The sequence below is a fragment of the Haliotis asinina genome, chromosome 5 (genome assembly GCF_037392515.1).
Source record: "Haliotis asinina isolate JCU_RB_2024 chromosome 5, JCU_Hal_asi_v2, whole genome shotgun sequence".
Taxonomy (NCBI): Eukaryota; Metazoa; Mollusca; class Gastropoda; order Lepetellida; family Haliotidae; genus Haliotis; species Haliotis asinina.
Genome location: NC_090284.1, coordinates 74,979,769 through 75,004,252, shown reverse-complemented (window position 1 = coordinate 75,004,252; position 24,484 = coordinate 74,979,769). Strand labels below are relative to the sequence as shown.

Below are 24,484 nucleotides of genomic sequence, written 5' to 3'. Positions count from 1 at the left end.
CTCTGTAGAAAGGAAGTTGTTAAATTGCGTATACTCAAAGGAGCGGTTGAAAGTCCTCTCTGATTATCAAGTCCGTGTGGAATTCCGATGGATACGCATGGAGAATCAGAACATCAAGAGAGGGAGCGCAGTCGGTACTCCCAGTTATGGGATCGTGGGCATTCACTGTGTAGCTTTGCAGAGTACACTTCACTTGTCAAGAAGCACCGTTCCCTTCTTTCCATGATGCCTTTAACGGCGTAACAGTACATAATTACTGACTAACTGACATATGTGTATTTTGCTGTGTTATGTGTGTTTAAGGCTTTTAAGGCTGAACGTCACCTTTACTCACGGGGAGCTGTGTGACAGCAATCGCGACACACTATGTAAATGACTGGGAGAATTAGTTTCATAATAGGATGTCACTGTCAATATGTTACTCTATACGTAAAGCCCATAAATGTTAAAGAATATAATGCCTCTTGAAACGTTCTTTGAGCTGGACTACATAACGTGTCAAATATCACTTTGATTGTGGATCTTGCCTTATTAGAATAAATGCATCCTTAAAGTTGTCTGACGTTTCCCAGGAAGACGTTCAAGTTTCCATTATACTTGGGGTCCACTCATTAGAATAACAATTGTTGGTCAGTAATATCATTGCCAGATCTGTGCATCCAATTTGTGTTTTAATTGGACGTGCCAGTCTCCTTTATCCTGAGTCCAAAATCCAAATCTTCTCCGATGGTAAACGCGTATGTTGTTCGTTCTGGGCTGCCAGATTCTCTATTCGGTCAAACATCGTCATCTGAAGCATATCAAACACATCAAACATGGCACCATGATATCCGGGCTTTTTTTTGTATGTCAGTTGGAGTATACAGGCAGACAGGATACTGTAACAAATTACTGTGGCGTTCCCGAGCTAAACTTGCGTATATATTGTGTTCATTCGGCCCTGAAACAGTCCGACCTTCGGACGTCAGTGTCAAATACAGAAGAATGATGAAATGTTTTCCCAACACAAGCAACGCTGATGTCAGGTCATAAGCGTTGTTTGATATTGATTAAGAATGAACCTACGCACACAATTGGTGGTGTCCGTGTTTCATGTTCTTGGCACCCGTCAGTGAATATCTGCTGAGAGATATACCGGTGTCAGATTCACATGATGAAAAGTAAAATTGCAAGCCTCGCAACAGAATTTCATTCAAGAGAGACCAGACATCATTAATGTCGAACTTCCAATATATTGTGCAAAATATCACGCATAACTTAAATAGCGAAATAGCTACCATATCATGGTGTTGGCCGAAATGAATTTGTGTCGTCATTAATAAAACTGCCGTCACCTTCTCGGAAATGCAATAGTGCCACGTCTTACGGCTTCCGGAGCACCTTTAGAATTCAGCACCACAATTTCTCGTGAGGACGTTCCCAGCCGTAGGTCACATGTCAGTGAGACAGGCAATCAGTTTGTGAGAACCCGTCGGACGCGAACCCGCGACCTTCGGATTGTTAGCCCGACAGCTAACCGACTGAGCTACATCCACATTGTTGCACAATGTGCAAATGTAGCTAGTCATTCCTGTGACGTCACGGTGACAGATTGCGGACAGTTACGAAGGTTACGGGTAGACTTGGTGGCTCGTGCTTTCAATCTACTGATGGTTGCCGAATGGTCCCGATATCATTTGGCACGACCGTCCTATTCCGTAATCTACAAGATACCATGCTGTGTTGAATGAGCCGATATGGTTCGAACTGAAAACGGTTGTTGACGTCAGGCGTCAGACGTTGATTTCAAGGTTCACGCATGAATGAATGAATGCTTGTATAAAATCATTGTGCGCTTTCGTGACAGAAAAGTGTTGTAGGGAACCCAGTAAGGATAATGTGGATCGCGCTAAGGAATGAGTAAGACATGGGCATGTTTGGTGACGACACGAGGGTGAGTTATACTTCAAATCATTATAGAAAACATGTAGATCTAGAGGTGAAAGTTGCTGGAGGCTGATTTCCATCAGGCCTAAATTTCGACATTAAACCGTTTCATCGTTTATTTAACTTTTGACGTTTTTGGTCTCCCGTTTTTCTTTGTGAACAAAGTATTAAAAATGGAAAAGGAAAACAATTGGTACTCATGCATTTACCTACTATATTGGATTAGGTCCCTTACCCTAACACTAAACCCCAACCCCAACCCCAACCCCAACCTCAACCCCAACCCCAACCCTAGCCCTAAATCTAAACCTAAACCTAGCCCTAAACCTAACCCTAACCCTAACCCTAATTCTAATAAATAGAATACGCTCACCGAACCGCCAAGAAAATGGGTGACGTATTCAGTGTAATGAATTCTTACCACTTCGAAAAATAAATATTTCCTTGTAATGGTGCAAATTACTGAATGACAAATATATGTATGTATATTAGTTTACAGTTATAATTCCTTTGATCCAAATAGTTACGTTTGAAACCGAAATATATAATATATTTAAATTATTTTAATTGACCAAAACTGCGAATAATAAAACATTGCGCAATGTGACCAATGAAAGTCATTCTTACTAAAATTTAAAAATACAAAATATATAAATACACAAAATATAACACCTCAGCACCTCTTAATGCAAAAAAAATATGAGCATATTAGTCAAAAAAGAAAAAATAATTAAAACTGGTGCTTGCGAAAAATTGCGCCTCCGCCGGGAACTACTACTGGAAACTCGCAACATCGTAGGGTTTCTGTAATGACATGGCTGGTAGAGATGAAACATCAGTGAGCGGAGCTTATACGCACTCGCTGAGCTTGACGACCTTGTTGCTATGCCAGCGTCATAGGGCATTGTTTCAAGAACGTGCTTTTGAACAAAATCACTTGCAATTACGTAAAATAGTATTATGACGTGTTTTCACGTTTGTGGTGCTGTATTCTAAAGGTAGGCCCGGCTTCCAAACTCGGTAATGGGGGTAAGAACAACGAGTGATAACCCTGAAAAGCTGTGTTGGACCCCTAGTGGCGGATTCCATGATGAGATGTTGACAAGGACCAAACCCCTCTGTTATTCAGAAACCAAGAACCTCGTATTTCCTGCTGACACTCTTAAATAATGCAACGTAATACTGCACCTTATAATAATATTTATTTGGAATGTACAATCTTGCAAGTAACAGTTTTGCCTATTGGATACCGTTGGTACCTGTATTTGAAACTTGCTGACAGCCTAGTCTTCACAGTGAACCTGACATAAGTACACATACTTAATACCATGGCAGCTGTGCTAAGGGCAAATTAAACATGGAATGTACACTGACATTCCCTATGCCCACTGGGAAACCTACTGCAAGACCCTTTGAATTGTCATGTGGCATATCTTTTGATTCCAGTTATGTTAAAACGTACGTTTTCAGAGAGATATATACCCTCACTATGGGTTGCGTTTTGACATTTTTGCAGTCATTTGATGATCTTGTAAACTACTATGTCAGTCTGTCAAACAAAGTAACCTTTCAGATATCGTTGAACAGTATGTGTGTGTGTGTGTGTGTGTGTGTGTGTGTGTGTGTGTGTGTGTGTGTGTGTGTGTGTGTGTGTGTGTGTATGTGTGGACGTTGAACATTGGTGTGAGAAGCCCAGAACCTAATTTCAAGAATCGTGTATGGAAATCATCTTCAATAAATGTTATATAGGAATATTGAACTCAACGCAGGTCAGGTGTAAATATAGTGTGATACAATGTTACCATCCAGTGTGTCTGGCCTATATTTTAGCCTGATGTAGTGTTACAGCCCAATGTCTCTGACTGTAAGTGTAGTTTAATACAAAGTTAACATCCAATGTTTCTGTCCTGTGAGTATAGTTTAATGCAAATTTAACATCTGTGTCTGTCCTGTAAGTACAGTTTAACACAATGTTAACATTCAGTGTGTCTCCCTGTAAGTTTAGTCTAATACAATGTTAATATCCAGTGTGTCTTACTTGGAAGTATAGTTTAGTGTAATGTTAACATCCAGTGTGTCTGACCTGTATTATAGAGTGATATAGTCTGTTGTCTGATCGAGTTACTGGAAAGCAAGTCACACGATGATCATACTTTAAACGAATCGGGGTTTTTACTCATTGTAATGTAACGGTCAGACTGACCGTAAAATTGTTTTTGATAACAACATATTGATTAAATAGTCAGCCTCATCACTGTTGAAGTATACCTTCCACGTGGAAGCAAGATGCAGTGTTTCTCTTCCTGCAACAGTTCAGCAGTATCTATTCGCTGATGATCCGTGGTATAATGAATACTATTAGGCAGTTTACGCTAGGGGTCACAGAGAGTATGCCAGGAGTGGCCGTGGTGGTTACACTGATGGCGTGAAGGTGAACAGTATCCCCAACACGGGGCCAACACTCCCCACAGCCGAGGTAGAGTACGTCCTTAAACATTTGAAAACCACAGGGCGACTCTTTTATAAATAGTTATGAAACACGTGATTTATACATCTTAATCAGACATAATGAACAACAAGAACAATAAACAACCGACTGTATAGTAAACAATGGCACATAGGGTACATGTAAACATTTGATAAAACTAGGGCTTTTTAAAAACTCCCCCTTACTGGAAGTGTTTGGTATTGAACTGACAATGTGGACAAGGGAATGGTATGATCAAAATAGAACATCCTAGACAACTGTGTGTCAGTAAATGTATCGTAAGTATGTATATTGAGGCATCTAATACCACTAACGATAATTCTGATCTGGGGCTTGGACCACCGTACCATATTTCTGCAGAATGGTTAATCATTTTTGCCGTGTTAAGAATTAACGGAGACATACAGCCAAAATCGAACGGTGATGTTGGGTAATTTCAGTTCAATACTTTGAAACATAAACTAGTGTAGCGCTTCAATGTTGCTTGTCATCTAGGTTCATAGCGGATAAACTAATTTCAAAAGTTGTCTCACATTACAGTTCCAAAATATGATAATAAAGTCTATCCAGACAATAAAGCTAGATAAAATAGATTGTGTTCATGCAGTGATTCATTTATTTGAATATACATTACGGTAGTTGAGGGTAATGTCTGAACTGAGCTTGTTTATTACCCCCTACAGGGACAAGGATAATGCATTCCGATACATAGAATTCTACATGAGGCAGTATCAACACAAGATTCAGCACAAAGACGGATGTACATATTTTCAGCTTGAGTTTGAGAGTTTTACACAAGGGGTTAAAGGTCATCTGAACACTACCGAACTTTTACATATGAGACAATTAAATTATTAATTGTTTGTTGGGCGTTCAACTCGTGGGATTCACGGTATTTGTGCTCACTGTGTGGATATTACACTGCGTCAAGGTAGCAGACACATGACGCTAAATACAAACTGGGTGCCATCTACGTACTTTCAAGCCATTCTCGTACACTGAGGTTGTGCACACTTAGAGACCTTGTGAATAAACAAAGCACTATTTCTACCAGATACCTTGATCGCACCCACCAATAATAACCTCCCTTTTACCTCCATGCTGCCTCTGCAGTCTACAACAGGCTCAGTCCATATGACAGCGCAGAGTAGAATAGAGCACCACAATGTTTTGAACATAAGTATGTTAAACATATGTCTTCATTCGAGGCAGCAAATTCTAAATATATAATCATCAGGATTTCCATATAAATATAGTACTCACATATGCAAGTGTTGATCTGGGGTATCGTACGGTCACATATTCGTTATGCGTTACCCATGTTTGGCAGTAACCAGATCACTGTAGGTAAGAGAATACTTATACATTTATCATACTGTCACCTGGCTGCTTCTCCATCAGACAAGTAATATATCCATCACGAATACATATTACAGTAAACTTCAGACACAGTGGATTTCATAGGCATTGTCCCTCCAGCGCTTTCCTTTGTTCGAGTCCGCTTTCGAGTTTTTCAAAAGCCAAATATCTTCCTCACGGTTAGTGTTTGACACCTTCTTGTTTTCCAAGTGCTTCAGAATGTCTTTACCCTTAGGTGATGGCGGAAGTAGCTTGCCCTCCTCTCCGGCATCAGCCTCCCCTTCCCCAATAGACATGGCCGTCAGGTAGTTGTCCCCAGTTTGTCTCAGGACAGTTATGCTACCGTATCCCTCCTCGTAGTCACTCCAGTCACCACGCCAGTCGGTACTGTCTGCCGAATATATCACAATGATAGTGCGCCTCGTTTCATACCATCCCTGCATCTACATAGCACATTCAAGTTATTTGTCAGCAATAAGTCTATTGTATTTGTCTACGGTATTTACGAATATTGAAACAATGGTGATTTACGAATTCAATTGCATTAAGTTTTTGTTTTGTTTTGTATTGTTCAAGGCGGACATCACATTCGGGTAAATGCGGTAATACATGGATTCGGAACATGTGCAAGTACCATTATCATTTGAATTATATAGGTGGAACACCGAGATTCAAACCCGATTGACACGAGTTCAAGGACGTTTCCGCCAGCAAGACAACCTTCCACAATCTATTAAAATATAGATTTTAGAAACTAGACAATCATCAATAGTGGCTACATCATAGGATCAACCGGACATCATTGATAGAAATCTATTGGACCGATATCGCTAGCTTCATAAACTCCGAAGGGAAAACACCAATAATTTTTCACCCAATAACCACTGACCTAAATAATTTAATCTGTCTTCCATATATGCCGTGTCGTCGGTGAGATCCAGGTAGCCCTTTAAAAGAAAATACAGTATGGATTTAACAAAAGCTGTAACCTATCTGAAAAATGGGACTTATTTTATAGACATCAATTACGACATACAATGGGTAACATAATAAATACACCAAAACCATCAAACGTGATCCATAGTCCGTATATATTTGAGATTAGTGGTATGAATTAAATGTGGGTGGGTCTCATATGTGTGACAGTGTCTCCGGAGAGCCGAACACTTAAGATCGTTAATGTTTGGTAGTACCTCACACATACATGGTTGGGGTGCAGTTGAAATATGTTTAAACTGTTTATGTGTAAACTGACACAATTTCAAGGGACACCACAATGAAACGTCTCCAGAACCGTGATCCCTATTTGGATTGCCTCCCCTTTGTCTACTTACCTCCCTTTGTTGTAACATGGTATCAAGTATGTCTGCCAGCTTGTGGAATGTTGGTCTGTCTTCGGGTTCTGCCTTCCAACATTTCTGCATGATGGCATACCTGGAATCAACATTTAAGTTAATTATATCTTTCTTGTATATTTCTTCACGGTATGTTGTTTGTATGCGTGTGAAATAACGTGAACATTCATATTTAACGGTGATAGTTTGATGAATTCATTTGCCATGCCCCAGTAGTTGCATCGATAATGGTTGTACAAGTGGGGCAATAGGTTCAATGCTCTTTTCATTTTGTATTCCGTTTGTTAATGTGAAGCGAGTATGAATATACCGGGATACACTTCCGGACATAACACCTGACGTCCGACAAGTCAGATAGTAAACCGTAACCGCGTTATTATGCCTATATGAAAGGTATTTTACGTAAGATTACTGAACAGTAAAGACCTTTGTTACCGTAAATTGGCACCAGGCACCATCTTGTTTGTTTATCAGCCGTGCTGGTGGAAACTTTAATCATTTTTTCATGCCGCTTCTGATCTTAGTGGTTATAAATAAATATATAAGCAGACACTATATCTATATAAATAGACACGACCACTGCGCAACTTTACTTCCACTTTGTCTGGAATTCATTTCATCCCTTTAGTGAATTTCAAGGGAAAGAAATTAATTTAAAAATCTGTCAGCGCAAATAACGTCGTTTCCGACTGGATACTGGGTAATATAATATGGGTTTCGGCTAGGTTTCAGTATCCTGAAACAGACAATGAGAGTTCCCGCATAGTTTACAAAACTGAAACCAAGTTTCCGTCAGATTGCTACAGCTGAAACAGTCTTTGGGACTTTCCATTTAGTCTCAGTTTGCTGAAACCGTCATAGCAATAATAACGTAGTTTCCGTTTCTCGCGGAAACCTAGTGGATATTGGATAGGTTCCTGTACCCAGAAATTGACAGTGAGATTTTTCGCTGAGTCAATGAAACTGAAAATAGACAGTCCTGGTATTCGTACGACACAATCACACTTTGTCAATCGTCATCGTTGTATTTGAATTTGTTTGAAACCTGTTCCTATTTCTCAGGCTTTGTGGCGATGCCTTTGGTGGTGTTAATATTTTTAGTTAGGTGAACAATAAATATCTAAATAAGAAATAATAACTCATAATCTACAGAATAAAATACGTGTTTACACTACTCAAGTGAGCTATGGATATTGTTAATGCACGATACAATAAACTGATTGCTAATCTCTAATGCTGTTGAGTAGTATCAAATGTCCATCTTGCATTATGTCCACCAAATATTTACACTGATAAGAGTGAATCTGTATTTCACAGTTTACGAACGCTATCTTAAAGATGGAGAACATATTTATCTAGGAATATACTAGTGACGATTAGCATTGGACGCCGGGGCTTCAGGGCATCAACAAGATACACTGAAAGAAGACGAAGGGGTTAGAACATTAGAGAAAACATACACTTTCTTAAGAACATTCTTAACGATACTGATACGCAAGATAGTTCCAACTGAACACATGTGTGGTCTTCTAAATAACTGTGTAAATGTGTGCTTCTGTTAAACAGCACTGTGCTACATGTTTGGAAACCCATCCAGTTTCAAAGAATCTCGTCAAGGCAGCAATTCCCTATGGGTGTTACGGATTTATTAATGGGATAAAACTTAGGGAAGATTTGTCTATCACACTCGAACACTTTACATGCTTTGGTATAATTCTCCCGGCACACGGAAATCAGGAAACAATCTTGATCTAAAATTGGTCTTATGATTATGATCGGGTTTATTTCTTGCTTTACGTTATATGTGTTTCAGTGCAGTTAACGGTAGAACGTTGCAACGCGAGAATATATCACTATAGACCATCATGTACATTTAACCATAGAAACAGTCAAAATGGAAAATCAATATAACGATTGGTAGCATGAAATGTTTTAACCAAGTATACAAAACCTGTATACATACTTTCCATGGATGTTCATTGATCAGGGTGTCATAAACCACTGAAACCAGACTGGTATTCTTGACAAAACAATATGGGTAGATGTATGTATGTTTCAGACATCTGTAATGATCAGATATAAACCCCGAACCATACATAATGAGTTCAGTTGTAAACTTTTGATGATTTCAAGTTATTAATAGTTTGATAACGCCGAGAGCATTCCACTTTCTTATCGTTCATAAACATGATTTAAGTACGTCCTTACCTCTCACATAAAGTCAGCTTTGGTTATATGTTAATTCGTCACAGCGTCTCACATAGCACATACTCCGGAGGTTAATCGTAAATGACTCGGCTGAGGCAATAAATATTTACATAAAATTTAGAAAGGCTGTTTTCATTCACATTAGATTGGAACTCTTGAAGTTACATTAAAGGAAAGATTTGTTAACTCTTCAAAGTCAAGATACCGTATCATCAGAATGATGTGAAAGCCTACATGCACAGTCATCAAATCGGGAAGATGTAATTATGTACACTTAGCAGTAATTGCAAACTAATGGAAAGTGATCATAATGGCTGGGCAACTCACCAGATCCACATTTGTTGTATTACGTGCTCTGTTATCAGAGGAATAGTGTGACTGCCATTGTGAAAATGGTGTCTGGTAAGCAAGAACGTTAAAGCTCACTGAAGGACCAAACGGAAAGAAGATATTAAGGACATAAAACGTCTATCTGACAAAATGTCAATGCCATAGTTAAAATGTCAGATATGTTTAGAGTAACCACCTGTCGCAACACCTTATGGACGGCTTGTTCCAGTACATCATGATTTTGTACTGGAGGAGTTCTCTGGTCTATTTACACAATTAATGTCCCATGAAAACGCCAAAAGGAAGTCAAAGTACACTACGGCGTCCTATCGAGTGTGTTTCAATCTCAACCCTACAGGAGACTCAATTTGGTCCACCAGCTGACTTGAAACCTCTAGTCGTATAAGCAGAATCCTCAAGTCTTGCATACCTCGACATGACATGACGGTTGTCAATTACACAAATCATTGAGTTCATTGTATAATGGGATATCGTCAGTTATACGTCTTGTTAAAGTGCAGTTTAAAGGCGTGATGCCACAATGGAATTTAGTAGTATGAGTGATAAAAACAACATAGAACTTCTGATGGTGCATGTATCACACTGCACACGTGAAGAACGTATCTGTGTACACTAATGTGACCTACAGTTCCTCCGGACAGTCCTCTGGACGATCCATCCGGTAGCCGGATCTCAACAGGCTGAACAGACGTTCCGGGGCAATTCCTGGATACGGGTTGGCTCCTGAAAGAGAACGAGAGAGAGAGATTTATGGCTTAATAAATACTGGAGAAATGCTGAGCCCAATAATAGTGTGCCCTAATTCATTTCACTTTAACATATTTTCTACCCTACTTGAAAATACTCACAAAATCCTTCCCATGAAAATAGGAAATGTAATTCTATTATCACAGGCCTGTGTTACTGGATTAATATCATTTTGAAGATTGAAATATGTCCTGGTGCAACCTTGCTACTCGTTACAACACACGCAGAGGGAAGTCAGGTGTTCACCTGAACAAACACGGGGCACGTCAATACCTGGAACTGCATTGGTCATCATGTCGATCACTGTCGATCAGAAAGGTTGATTTCAGGTAATTAAAGATCGAATTGGGCAGTTTTAATGAGGGGGTTTCATTTATAACGATGTCAATTAGTGATTTATGCATTTGCACCTCATGGAGTATATGTGATCTTTAAGTAGAGAAGTAAATTAGCCACATATCCTCGAGACAGATATGCCATTTAACGTTAAATTGCGTCGCTAATGTGTTGCATGATGTAATCTTGACATTACTTGCATTGCGTACGAGTAGGAGGATAAGAAGATATCCACAGAAAGAGCACACCTCAACAGCTGGTGATTGTAGACACCAAAGCCCTAAGCAGCTTGAATATTGCTCGACACTACGGAAATATTTACCAATTTTTTTACTTCAGTCAAATCCTTAGAACATATAAATGTAAAACAGAACGTTCTTACTCTGGTCTGTTGCTGAAAGCAAAGTAACTCTACGAATCCGATTCTTACACACGTGTGTGTCCATGAATCACTTTTAAATAACACCGGAATGTTCAGAAAAGATCACAGCCATCAAACGAAACGTCATTATTTTCCAACGCGAGACTAAACATTCATTATCAATAATGTTGACTTAACATACACCATAACGTCGATGATCAAACCCTTAAATTTGCCAACATGCTTCTAGCATAAATGTTTATGCCTCCAAAAAGAAAGTAGAATTATTTGAAAGCGTCGCCATACAGGATCAACAGGATCTTCGGACATAAAGTGATCGTGCGAATCGGCCAAATACATGTCTTACTATGACAGCAGTAACCAAATTGATGCCAAGACCCTTGGGCTAGCACCATGCTCGCGAAGCCATGCAGCGATGCCGAGATGGCTGACTGCAGGAAAGACGCCAGGACGACCATCGCTTGATCATCATGGCACAACTACTGCTCAGACTTAATGCTTTCCTGCCTGCAGAGTAACGATAAGCTTTACCGATATCATCGCAACATTCTAGCGATGTCCACAGGATTTATTGGGACCTTTCCTGCTGATGCTATCGTGAAGAGTAAATCACTCCCATGCTGAGAAATGATGTGGCCGTCACCCTTGAGATGGCCCCCCTTCTACCGCAAAGCCACTTGACTCACGAAGAGCCTTATCAGTGCAATACATCTGGACAACAACTGTCTTCATGACAATGCGATTACTTGTCGGTGACGGATAACTCCCACAAGTGTCAAAAACAATAAGCTTAACAGCCACTGATAGCCTTACAGGAACCGACTGTGAAACAACCTTTCAGTCAGTTTCAGTAAACATGCAATTACAGCAATTACTCATTATGACTGTGGCTATTTGTGGTGATGCTTCACTAATACTGGTAAAATAATTTAGGGATATTGGAATTTATTTATAATTGATATTTCATCAGATTGTCTATGAATAAATAGATCTTTATTCATAATTTCAAAATTTACACATATCCCTAACAATAATTATTTGTGTCCAGTATATTTAAAACGTCTGTTTCTTCATCCCTGTGTAACTTCTTCCCGACAAAGGAAGTACTTTCGCGAATTCTGTATTGACAAGGTATGGTAAAATTGTATGTAACAACTCACTTGGTTTTGTAAGTTTTACCTCACCTCCGAGTTTGTCGTTCTTACAGCATGGATATGTGTCGGGTGCGTTAATAAACCAACAATAAACCAACTCTCATGCAAGATTCTTATGAAGAGTTTGTCATTTTCGCTCATTGTCATTTCTATTAGGCTTACAGCGGATGCTGGCAAAGTTGCTCCACCTACTCAAGCCCTCAATAAAGAGAACGAATACGGTTTGATGCCTTTTCATTACGATATTGAAGAGATCATCTCCAAATGTGTCACCTGGATTTGACTTCTAGTTGGACTTTTCTTTGTCTAGAATGACCACAGCTGATTTAATTAGGTCTCGTGAAGCTTATGCCCTGTATATCTATATTGATCAAAGTTTTACTGAAACATTTTCTGCAATGTATTACCAAACTCACGGAATTGAAAAAAGAAGTGAAAGCAAATGTAGATGTACAATGAACTTACCTAATGTTGTCATTTCCCACAGCAAAATTCCGAACGACCATCTGTAAATGAACATCGTGGAATCTGAGATGAAAGGGCACATACTCCGTCAGTATGTAAACACTTATCATGGTACACAAGATGGTAGATCCCCTGACAGCTGTCAGCTACACATGCCGCCTTTCACAATTAGCTCCATATCAGGTTGTTTTTCACGTATCTGAGGTAATAATTCATCGTTACCGTTTCAGGTTAGTCACCTCTGCTTTCTTTGTGACTATAAGGGCATGCCGATATTGTAATCGATGATTTTAGGATATTTAAAGCATTATCTGTCCACACCATGATAAATGACAGAATGAAGAAACAACATATCTAATATATCCATGTCCGCCTGTCCGCCTGGTCCAGTGGATAGATGCTGTTTGACCAGAACTCAATGTCAGTGGCTTGATTACCTGGCCGCATTATACCATGCCTGTCATGCCCGGGTTTAAGGAAATACAAATAGGACTGGAGGACTTAATATGTCTGAGTGGCTTTCCAGACTGGAGAGCAGATACATTCGCATAATAAAACGGTGTTAGGTTGAAGAGTCAAAAAAGCCACAAGAAGCCTCGCGATACCATACCGCAGTTAAGGAAGTCCTTGTTTTAGCCATGCACGTAATCCTATACCAGGCCGGGTAACGACAAGTACCATGATCATGCAACCGCCATCCCAACATGGAATTCCATTTGAAGAGGATTCAAAGTACGGGATAGATAGATAGATAGATAGATAGATAGATAGATAGATAGATAGATAGATAGATAGATAGATAGATAGATAGATAGATAGATACGAATATGATGATAAGAATGATGAGTTGGTCGGTTGACAAGATGGGTTGGTCGGTTGACAAGATGGGTTGGTCGGTTGACAAGATGAGTTGGTCGGTTGACAAGATGTAAACATATTCGTGTGATACAAACGTTTAATTCAGGGAAGTTTCTTCCCCATCTCCTCACCCTCATATCTGCTGTAGGTTTCAATTTGTGTGAGACAGCTTCTCTAGATCTGTATCATTAACCGATGTCCTGCTGGGCAAATTCTTGGCAAGTAAAGCAATGGATTTTGATTCGATATACCTGTCATTATATTAATTTACTTCACGCCACTTGAACTGATAATGAAAATGGGAAAACTAAAAATGAAGAAAACACCAACGTGTTTGTTCATGCGAACGGGGCCATTGTCCACACACAAAATGTCAAACGTTAATCACGTATTTACGTTTCAAAAGTTTTGTACGCTGAGAAAAACAGTGCCACGCAGACCGCTTTCTTGGAGATTAGGAAAATGGTATCGACTGGCAAATACGGATCAGCAGGGATAGAATGTCACCTTGAAAGCAGTTTCCGCTTTGATTCGGCTGTGTCGGCACTGGTATACCTACCCTGGGGGTGAGCTTTGATAGGGCTCGATATGGTCAGTTTAAGACCCTAGTGGACTAGTGGACAAGTCCAGACATGTTTGTACAGCTTAGAATCTGACCTGATACAGCATCCTAAAGACATTGTGTCTTTTCGATAGACACTAAACTCTTCTTACGTCGACATGTCGCACAAGGCACTGGTATACCTACCCTGGGGGTGAGCTTTGATAGGGCTCGATATGGTCAGTTTAAGACCCTAGTGGACAAGTCCAGACATGTTTGTACAGCTTAGAATCTGACCTGATACAGCATCCTAAAGACATTGTGTCAGTATCGTAACAGTCTGGCCGGATAAAGCGCCCTACGGCCATTGTGTCAGTATCGTAACAGTCTGGCCGGATAAAGCGCCCTGTGGCCATTGTGTCAGTATCGTAACAGTCTGGCCGGATAAAGCGCCCTGTGGCCATTGTGTCGGTATCATTACAGTCTGGCCGGATAAAGCGCCCTATGGCCATTATGTCAATGGGAACCTCAAAGTATGGTTTTCTTCCATGTCTTTTCGATAGACACTAAACTCTTCTTACGTCGACATGTCGCACAAGGCAATGTTAGTGGTTTATGTCAAGAAAGCACATTGTTCTTGAAATGGACCTCCAATCATACTAGCCATCTGTCTATTACCATGCTATATATATGATATATATACTCTTCACAAAAGGTAGGGGAACCTAACTTTCAATTTGGATAGGAAGTGTAAACGTTAACAAACGTTTCAAGGACAGACATCTTATGAACGCACCATCATTTCCCTCTGTTACCCACCTCTTCCCCCACCTCCCCGCCCCCCCCCCCCCCCTTAAACACAAAGTAGTACCCCCATACACGCGCATGGATGTCTTTTTCAAGTTCGAGAAATCACTTAGAACATTAATTTTGACACTCAACTTGCATCACCTTTGTTAGTGTTTCTTTCTAGTCGTTTGTTTTAAAATGAAAATCGTATACATGCAAATTACATGCCATACACCAATCATCTTTCAAAAGCGACTACATTCCAAATAACTATGGTTGTAAGTAAGTGCAAATGGTGATGCACTCTCAAAACATTCAATATCATATCAATATGACTGACTCCGACAAATCTCCTAAATATTTTTAATCGTAAATAAAAAAAGGAAGTTCCCCTATAACCCATATGTTCGAGTGGATAGTGGAAGATAGCTTCAATAATAACTGAGAAATACTGTTTTTAACACGATAAACATTTGGGTGATAGAATGAACATCTGTTCGGCTGTGAGGAACTATCTGGTAAATCAACGTTCAGGTTCACACAACAGAAATCAAGTGCGGATCTATTCCATGTGAGCGTCCCCGCGGGGGAATAAAGATAATGATGTCGGTAATCACATTGTAGTAGTGATCAAAGCATCTACCCTGTCAACAGACAAGCCTGCTGTCATGTTCGCAAGATTAGTGTACCACCCCGGGTTACATGATAAATGGGCTGTCCCCACCCTTCCTTACAGTAGACGTGTAACGTACTCTTTCTGTTGATTTCAGTTGGGTATTAAGAACTGGAAGACCAATGATAGCGGTGCTGAATGAGTAACAATTATTTAATGATTTCCTATCTCTATACAAGGAGGTCCAGAAAGGAGTGAGTGCGTTATGGATTTCACGGCGCTTTGTATAGTAATACAATCAACTTTTCACTGATTTTGACTCCTGTTCTTTAACCGTGTGTTAGGCTTAATGACCCTTTGAACGTTCTTCAGTCCATTGCCTTATAAATAACTATGACGTATTTGCTATAGCTAGACGTGCATCTAAAACGGCATCGATCGAAGCGCCACAAAATCCTCATATTATCGCCCCACTAAAGGTTGCACCGGAGAGCTCATACCCCACATCAGGACACGTCATGCACATTCATATATGCATTGAGAATACCACACGAGATCTCATTAGACACGAAGCATACGAATTTAACGTGTGTCCTTCCTATGGTATCTAACTGAACTTTCGCTCGGTCAGATACCATTGGAAGGTCACGCTTTTTGTATAATTCGTGTGCATTGAGAACGGGTGTAGTATTTTATTTATTACCATGCCTTAAATTGCGAAATTATCGTATTTTTGTCATTATCATGATTTGAAGCCGAAACAGGTTTCATGCGGAGGTTGCGGAAGAATTTCTGTACTGTTGCACACTTTTTGGCCGACGCCACGCTGTACTGACGGCACTACGCCTTCTGCCCCCTGGTAACCGACGTCACGCTGTACTGACGGCACTACGCCTTCTGTCCCCTGGTAACCGACGTCACGCTGTACTGACGGCACTACGCCTTCTGCCCCCTGGTAACCGACGTCACGCTGTACTGACGGCACTACGCCTTCTGCCCCCTGGTAACCGACGTCACGCTGTACTGACGGCACTACGCCTTCTGCCCCCTGGTAACCGACGTCACGCTGTACTGACGGCACTACGCTTTCTGTCCCCTGGTAACCGACGTCACGATACATGTCCCTCGTCATCGATTCGTACAGCTCACCCCATTTCTTGGTTTGCAGTTGCTTCATCTATCTAACATCACTGGTGGAAACAGTTTATGTTTCTGTACGGATATAATGCCTCCGTTAGACTCACAACTGAACAACGACACAACAATGTTCGCAGTGTTTACAATCGCACAATCAATTCACCTGTTTGTTATGAAAGAAAAAGTAGTTCCGTCATCGGTTATACAATCAAATTGTTGGAATCTCAAGCTACGTCGCTACGGCACAGTTCAACGCAATGCGACACTCGTGTGACCCATTCGTTGACCAAGTGGGTAATAAACTGGAATACGTTTTGACAGATAATCGAGATTATTCTCTAGTGTTCACGTTCCACACATATGTGCTACTAACGCACTATGTCAGTTAATCAGAGTCAGGAAACTTACATGTCGCTCTTGGTTGTGTATATCTGTGCATATAACGACTCAGGCGCCATCCACTTCACTGGGATGCGACCCTAGAAATGAGAAAAGGTTGAACCTAAGGGCAGTAGTCATAGCTATTCATTCGGTGAAATGAGTGAGTGAGTTTAGTTTTACGCCGCACTCTGCAATATTCCAGCTATATGGCAGCGGTCTGTAAACAATCGAGTCTGGACCAAACAATCCAGTGATCAACAACGTCAGCATCGTTGTGCGCGATTGGGAACCGATGCCATGTGTCAACCGAGTCAGCGAGCCTGACCACCCGATCCCGTTAGTCGCCTCTTACGACATGCATAGTCACCTTTTATGGCAAGCATGGGTTGCTGAAGGCCTTTTTCTACCCCGGGACCTTCACGGGTCCATTCGGTGTAGTGACAAACATAAGTAAACAGACCTTTCTGTGAATACACAAAGGTACTAGTTCACTGACTAATAGGACGAAACTAAATAAGTATGTAACGCCTGGTTACCTGCGATCCACCTTGTGAGTTAACAACAGATCAACATCGTGTCGTCTAAATGCCAAGAATGAAACTGATGTGAAGGGCAACAGCTGAGACAACCTACCTTTGTCATCTTGAGATAGGCATCAGCTTCGTATACATCCCGACTAAGGCCGAAGTCCGATATCTTGAGGACACGACCCTCTCCCACGAGGACATTGCGAGCTGCCAGATCTCTGTGGACAAACTGAAGGAGGGATGGGGTACTAACAAGGACACTGGTCTTCAATAATATCAGGAAACTATCAAATGGACTGAGATTAGTGATCACCGCTTGTCTAAGATCAACCAGTAACTCACACCAAGTTCAGGCACACACACACACACACACACACACACACACACACACACACACACACACACACACACACACACACAACCAGATCAGTCGACTGTGAGCTCGACCTTGACGAAACAGTAACAAGGTGACTAGAGTTGAGTGTGTAACAGACAAGGAAGCCTCTTCCTACTGTAATTTCTATCATTTCTACAAACATCGCAAAATCTTTCATTTTATCTGGCAGTAGATGCAGTAGACGCCACGATTTTACAATCTACTGCGACTGTGAGTGGTGGGGAGTCGTATTACATAATAACAAAATCATTTGTCACAACCATCATGTGTTGTATATTGTATGTTTAAAAAAGTATCTATAGAGAGAGTATAGCCCTTTCATAGTGTTTGGCTACCAAGAAACATGTATGTCTATTTTGTTGAGGTTGGAATAGTGCATGGAGTCAATACAGAGAGGAGGTCGGATAAAATGGCCAGAAAGAAGCACCTGTTTGTTAGAGTACCACGGAGAATAACCTACGTTTTAAGGAAACAAACACTTGTAATGAAGTAGGTCGACAGTGACTGCATTCTGCACATTCATTCAGAGCTTAAACAGTAATGATAACTCATCTATGGGGATGTTGTACATATCTGGAATAAAGAAAAATGCTAATGTACGGCTAAAGCAACGGTAAATGTGTCAGTCTGCTATTATCGTGCCAAGGGAGTTTCTCTGATCTCTCCAGAATCTGTGGAGACAAACTGATATGGAAAATCATGTGCACATTTAATACTATACCGTCGGGATCATATGTTTCTGTTGTTCTTGTTCAGTAACCGCGTATATGGCGGCACAACTGGTATTTCTGATGGTTATCGTAATTCACATAGGCCATTCTTATCAAAGGCGCTATCAAATCCTGATAAACATCGAGTGAAACAACATTTCAACTTCTTAACCGGTTAAGCTGATTGCGAGGCATATTTTACGAAAGCTTCTATCTTTCTCGCACATTTGAAATGGTCGACTTGAACTATATCAGGTACAAAGCGTTGCTTCCGTGTTCATGATGAAAAACAGCAGTACTCATGAGAAGATTAAGGTTTTTATCTATTTACTAAATATAACGTGATCAGACGTATGAGCTTCGGCCATCAAGCATCAAGTATATATTATTATTGTATTGATTATTCACTCAACAGACTCAGGGGTTAGTGAAACTTCACCGTCCTAAAGCCAGTTCACATGCCAACGTCAAGCCACAGACACAGAACGACCAGATACAGATCACAACTCTCACTCATACGTGTTTTGGAAGTAGCCTAAATGTGTTTTGACGCATTAATTAGCTCATACCTAAGATATAATCTTGCAAAAACAAAATAACAATAGATTAAACAGATTTGTCTGCTAATCCAATATAACAACACTGTATCGCCATTATATGTAGATGTTACAGACCCTGAGACGATCGGACCGAGCACTGACTTTCAGGAACACAGATGTGACCAATGGAATCGGCAAGGGAAGTTCACCGATATAAATGTCATTATTTGGGCAGACCAATGTACATTGTAGCTGTAGCTGTAGCTGGATTGTCTGGTCAAGTCTCGATTATTACCGAGTACCTTTCTATAGGTCGTCTCCTGCTTGGTACTTAGTGCATCACTAGGCAGTAAATACAATCAATAACAGAGAAACAATCTTACTTTCATGTTGGATAGGTATTCCATGCCTTTGGCGATCTGCCAAGAAAATGAAAGCAGATCACGCATGACCAGCTCAATAGCCTGCTCGTTCCGGGAAGGTTCGGAATTTCCTGAATTTTGGTTTTCGTCCCAGCTCTTCCTGTCTTTAAATCGTGCGCTTCGCAAATAGTTTTTCAAACATCCGTGTTTACAGTACTCAACAATCACATAAAAGGGACCTGTAAAATATAAGGCATGTTCGAACTCAAAACTACACAATGACATTGACACTGATGCCTATAGCTATAAACATGATTCTGTGTCATATTGTACGGCTACACCAAGTCCAGACAGAGTACCTGGCCATTTTCTTAAAGGTTTGGTGCATGCACGTAGCATATTGGAAATCACAAAGACATCGCGGACTTCACATACTGTACTCATTGGGCAAAAGAATTCATGGATAGAAAGGGCAAGACAGAGAAGCTAAACTCCTTCCTTGTTCCAGTGTATAGGAACGTAAAATAAAACAAGCATTTATCAAATATACAGTATTTGGTCGTGGCAGTACTTAACGTCTCTGCGCCACCAACCCACCACTAACTTTCACAAGGACAGACTAGCTATACTGCTTATTCAGGAGTTCCATTAAAATAGGGTGATTTGAGTTTCCAGTAGCTAAGTAAAGTGTCCTTACCATTCTGTGTGCATGCCCCTAACAGTCGGATCACGTTCGGGTGGTTCACTTCCTTCAGGAGATTCAGTTCCGACCACAAGTCCTGGTACTCGGCCACTGTAGCATCCGCTGAGGAGAAAGTTGGACGTATCATGACGTGACCATATACCCCGGCCTCTTGACGTACCTTCGTCAGAGACTGGTTAGCCGAGTATGTATAGTTAAATAACAGTTTGGGGCTGGGAATGTACGTTGCAAATTACATAACATACTCACATTTCGATTTTCAATTCATTCTTAACATGCTTTTACAGCCATGAGTATCCATCCTGGTAACGACACACACAGTTTACACTATTTCGTCACTTTTTATTATCGTCACTCATGTTTAAAAAATTCCGGAAAAAGTGATATCAAAAACTTCGGGTATAAACGTTTTTGACACCCGTATCAAATATAGAGACAGTTCTACAACAAGAAAGTTGAGAGGTGGTGGTCGTGTGCACGTGTGTGTTAACAACTGGTGGTCCAAGGAATACGTTGTTAAATAGTCTCCTAATACAGAAGACACTGAGCTCTTTCATTGTCACCGAGGCCATTTTATCTACCAAGGTGAACAGAATGATATTCGAGTTGTTTATATCCACCCTAAAGCTACTGAACACGTGTCACGGCATTTCAACACGCTAGAGTGTTTATTTCCTGCCCAGAGCTGATACTTGGCGATTTCAATAGCTATATGTTTTAACGCCTATCCTGCCCAAAGTTCACCAGTATGGCGTGTGTGCAACAAGATAATACAACACAATACCAAATATTTCATTTGCGTCTCACCATTTGTACACAATAAAATGTACAAGAAATATGTGAAAGACAAACGTGACCTAGTGTGGGTCATGAGGGACGATGAAACAAAGTATACATTAAATGATAGAGATGAAGATATACTAGTATATGACACTAAGAAATACATAGTTATTCATATGAACACATTCATTTACTTGCAAACAAATAATCATATTAACACATTATAACATAAACATTCAGAAGGAAGGATTGAGAAATAAATGAACATGAATATGTAAAAGGAATATAGAAATCCATTGTACAGCATAGAATAGATCAAATGAATTGGGATAAAATATATCATGTCTATGACCAGTAACTTTTACCACTACACATTGTAAAACACATGTTGCCCAAGGAACATACAGAGGTATTGGCATTGAACATATATGGATGTAGTAATAATCAATCTGTGTTATGACAGCATAAGCCAGTCAAACTTTCGTTAATATGTTGTTTCAAAGGCATTTAGAAGTTGGAGGAATCAAACTAAAAGTGCTTTATGGTTTAACTTCTTTATTATACAAGGTCACAACGTTTCGAGACAGATTCTAGTCTCTTCTTCGTTAATATGGTCTGAACACAGTTCCATTCACGTAGTGTCTTCCCACTTACAGGGTCTGAAGTCGCATAAACCACGAGAGAAGGCAGTCAAAGATTGGTCAATGGACGCTATTGACTACATAAATGTCTGCGTGGGTTTGTGTAATTCTACAAAAGGACATCACATTGTTTCCGAACAATAAACCCCACAAAACCACTTTTAAATGCAGAAACTCGTCATTAAGAAGGCCAACAGAAATATCATTTCTTCCTGACACAACGCACACAGTAAAAGCTGTTGGTTCGTGTAAATAGCATCAACTATTGCCATTACTGGAGCTCCACAAGGCTGTGTTCTTTCACCGGTATTGTTCAAGTTATAGACCAACGACATGTATACAGTGCATGTGACTGTACTGTATAAATTCGTGGATGACGCCGTACTGACGGGACTAATTCGCAGAATAGGAAGTTTAGAAACTGGTGCAAAAATAATTATTTGAATGCTATGAAAAGCAATGAATTGGTTATTGACTTTAGGCCACGGAAAACAGCGATGCATCCTGTGTATGCCGATACATTTGATACATTTGATAAGTACTGAAGATACATTTGATTAGGACAAATATTTCATACACATGTAAGATCTAAGATGACCGGGGATGCACATGCCAAGCACAGAATTTTCTTTTCACACAAAGTTCGTTCTTCCGGTGTCAGTGTTAACATTTTATCCTTATTTTAATATTCCTTTATTGAATGCGTTGTCAACTTTTCTTATTTAAAGCTTGGTATGTCGGTTTGTCGATGGCAAACGAGCATAAATTAACAAAAATTGTCCTTTCAGCAAGCAAAATATGCAATGTGCAGTATTAATTTCTTAAAAGATAGTCTAAATTAACATGAAATGATTTCTTTTTACTTTTAACACCAATACAATGTAGTCATTAATTGTCCTCTGCTTGCGTCTATTTATCTTTATGGTGTTGTGCAAATGTGTTAATGTGTATGTATATTGTTCATTACACCAGTCTAATTCATGTGTTGTCAAGACAGTGATACAAAACGAATTTCTCTTTCAATCAATAAAGTGGTATTCCATGTACCAGCATCAACTTGAGTGCTTTCAAAAGGTGCTTGGAAACATTATTCTTACTCCAAAATATGATTATGAACATTGTCAAATATTAACGAAATGATATACGGTTTTCCTTTATTCTTTATGAAACTAAATAGGTCAATCATGGCACACTGCATGTGAAATCGTACTCACTTTTTAACATCTTTACAGCGACGGTGGCGTATTTGTCGTCCCCGTAGATGGCCCATGCCATGGCCTGAACCACCTGTCCGAACTCCCCTTCCCCGAGGGTCTGCTGAAGATGGAGGTGCTCCCTGGGGAACTCCCACTTGTCTACCTGTACACGGGATCAGTCTAGGTGTAACGGAGCTTTGAACTATAGCAGCGGTAATGACAATGTGGCAACTGAATGTGGGAGAAATGCCACAAATGATGCAGGTCCTGACTACAGGCGGTTACCACTAATGTGACAACCACAAGCACGGTCTGGCGCTGACTTCACAAGAATCAGGTGACATCATAAAGCATGGTCTTAGGCTTCTGTCGGTGCTAATGGATCAATTATCTCACTATAGACTGTGGTGGGTCACCGAAACTACGGGATTATCCAAAGGACAAGGAAAAGAGTTGTTTCTAAATGACAAACTGTTTCTGTATTTGTGTTATCGGGAAGGGTTCTACAGAAAATACAAAGACATGGAGAGTTTATTTCAAAGTTATGACAAACGCTGGAGGGTGCTTATTTTCAGTATATTTGTGCATAAAAACATCTCATAGACTCCTCTCGCCTGTCCCTAAATAGGTGATCCCGGCATCCATTGTTCCTGTTCAGGATGAATGTAAGTGGTATATTTGCCAGACCACGTCAAAACAGTCTATAGGTGCCTTGCATTGTGGAAACGTTGCCTGCCATATTCGGCTTTGAACCAATTCAACATTTTCCAATCACATTGTTTTCTCATGTTCAAAAGGCAGAGACCACTGTCAGATTCATTCCAGCTCTATCATAAACATATATTTGTTAATCAAATAGTGATGACACCATAGCGTTTAAAAGTGAGCGATTCCTGCACCCGCCATAACAATAAAAGGTGGGCGTATCCTGCACACGCCACAAAAGGGACGATTCTAGAATACGGACATATTTGCATCAGATAAATCACAGATGAGACGGCGTTAGTAATAGTAGGATTATGTGACTTCAACGTAAAAATGAGACAATTTTACAAAGGCGTGTTTGCTGTGGGAATCAACTTACTCGGACGTCGTTACTGACAGGCGGCACAGTGGTGACTTTAGGCGACCACTGCGGGGATGGGTTAGTGTGGTACGACGTCCTTGGCTCTCGGTCCTCCAAATAGTCAGACGGCAACGCTGTCATCGATACAATGCTGCCGACATGTTTCAGAACCTGGGAACGACGACAGCGGCGTCGACGCCAAACCAGTCCAATGACAACACTGACGACAATGACTGCTACTACACAAACGACGGATGAAGCAACAGATGCCTTGCACATATTGCCGCAGGAATCGGTGTCGTCTGCTCGTTGCTCGGCAACTGTAATGTACATAAAGCACTTACAAGTAGATATAAAAACAACCCGATGGTTGCTCATTTGATAATATATGTATAAAATTCCGTATGATGAATTTGTGCATTTACACAGACGAAGTTACATAGCAGTGTGCCTTCATGACACAAATTTTCATT

The 24,484-nt window shown here is 40.4% G+C and overlaps 1 protein-coding gene across 3 annotated transcripts in view; it reads right to left on the bottom strand.

The window, feature by feature from the left end:
- Positions 1–4,450: 4,450 nt before the first annotated feature.
- The window catches only part of LOC137285277 (proto-oncogene tyrosine-protein kinase receptor Ret-like), an 88,261-nt gene continuing 68,227 nt past the window's right edge, over positions 4,451–24,484 (bottom strand). For 2 of the 3 annotated variants that reach the window (XM_067817597.1, XM_067817598.1), the window contains exons 11-21: positions 24,030–24,331; positions 22,964–23,108; positions 20,323–20,430; positions 19,647–19,864; positions 17,724–17,846; positions 17,118–17,188; positions 12,772–12,812; positions 10,314–10,410; positions 7,108–7,207; positions 6,663–6,720; positions 4,451–6,164 (exon numbers count right to left, since the gene is read on the bottom strand). In XM_067817597.1, the coding sequence (XP_067673698.1) occupies positions 5,857–6,164; positions 6,663–6,720; positions 7,108–7,207; positions 10,314–10,410; positions 12,772–12,812; positions 17,118–17,188; positions 17,724–17,846; positions 19,647–19,864; positions 20,323–20,430; positions 22,964–23,108; positions 24,030–24,331 (1,571 nt within the window). In that variant the 3' untranslated portion in view covers positions 4,451–5,856. The remainder of the gene's footprint in view (positions 6,165–6,662; positions 6,721–7,107; positions 7,208–10,313; positions 10,411–12,771; positions 12,813–17,117; positions 17,189–17,723; positions 17,847–19,646; positions 19,865–20,322; positions 20,431–22,963; positions 23,109–24,029; positions 24,332–24,484) is intronic. The other variant, XM_067817599.1, reaches the window with a different exon arrangement.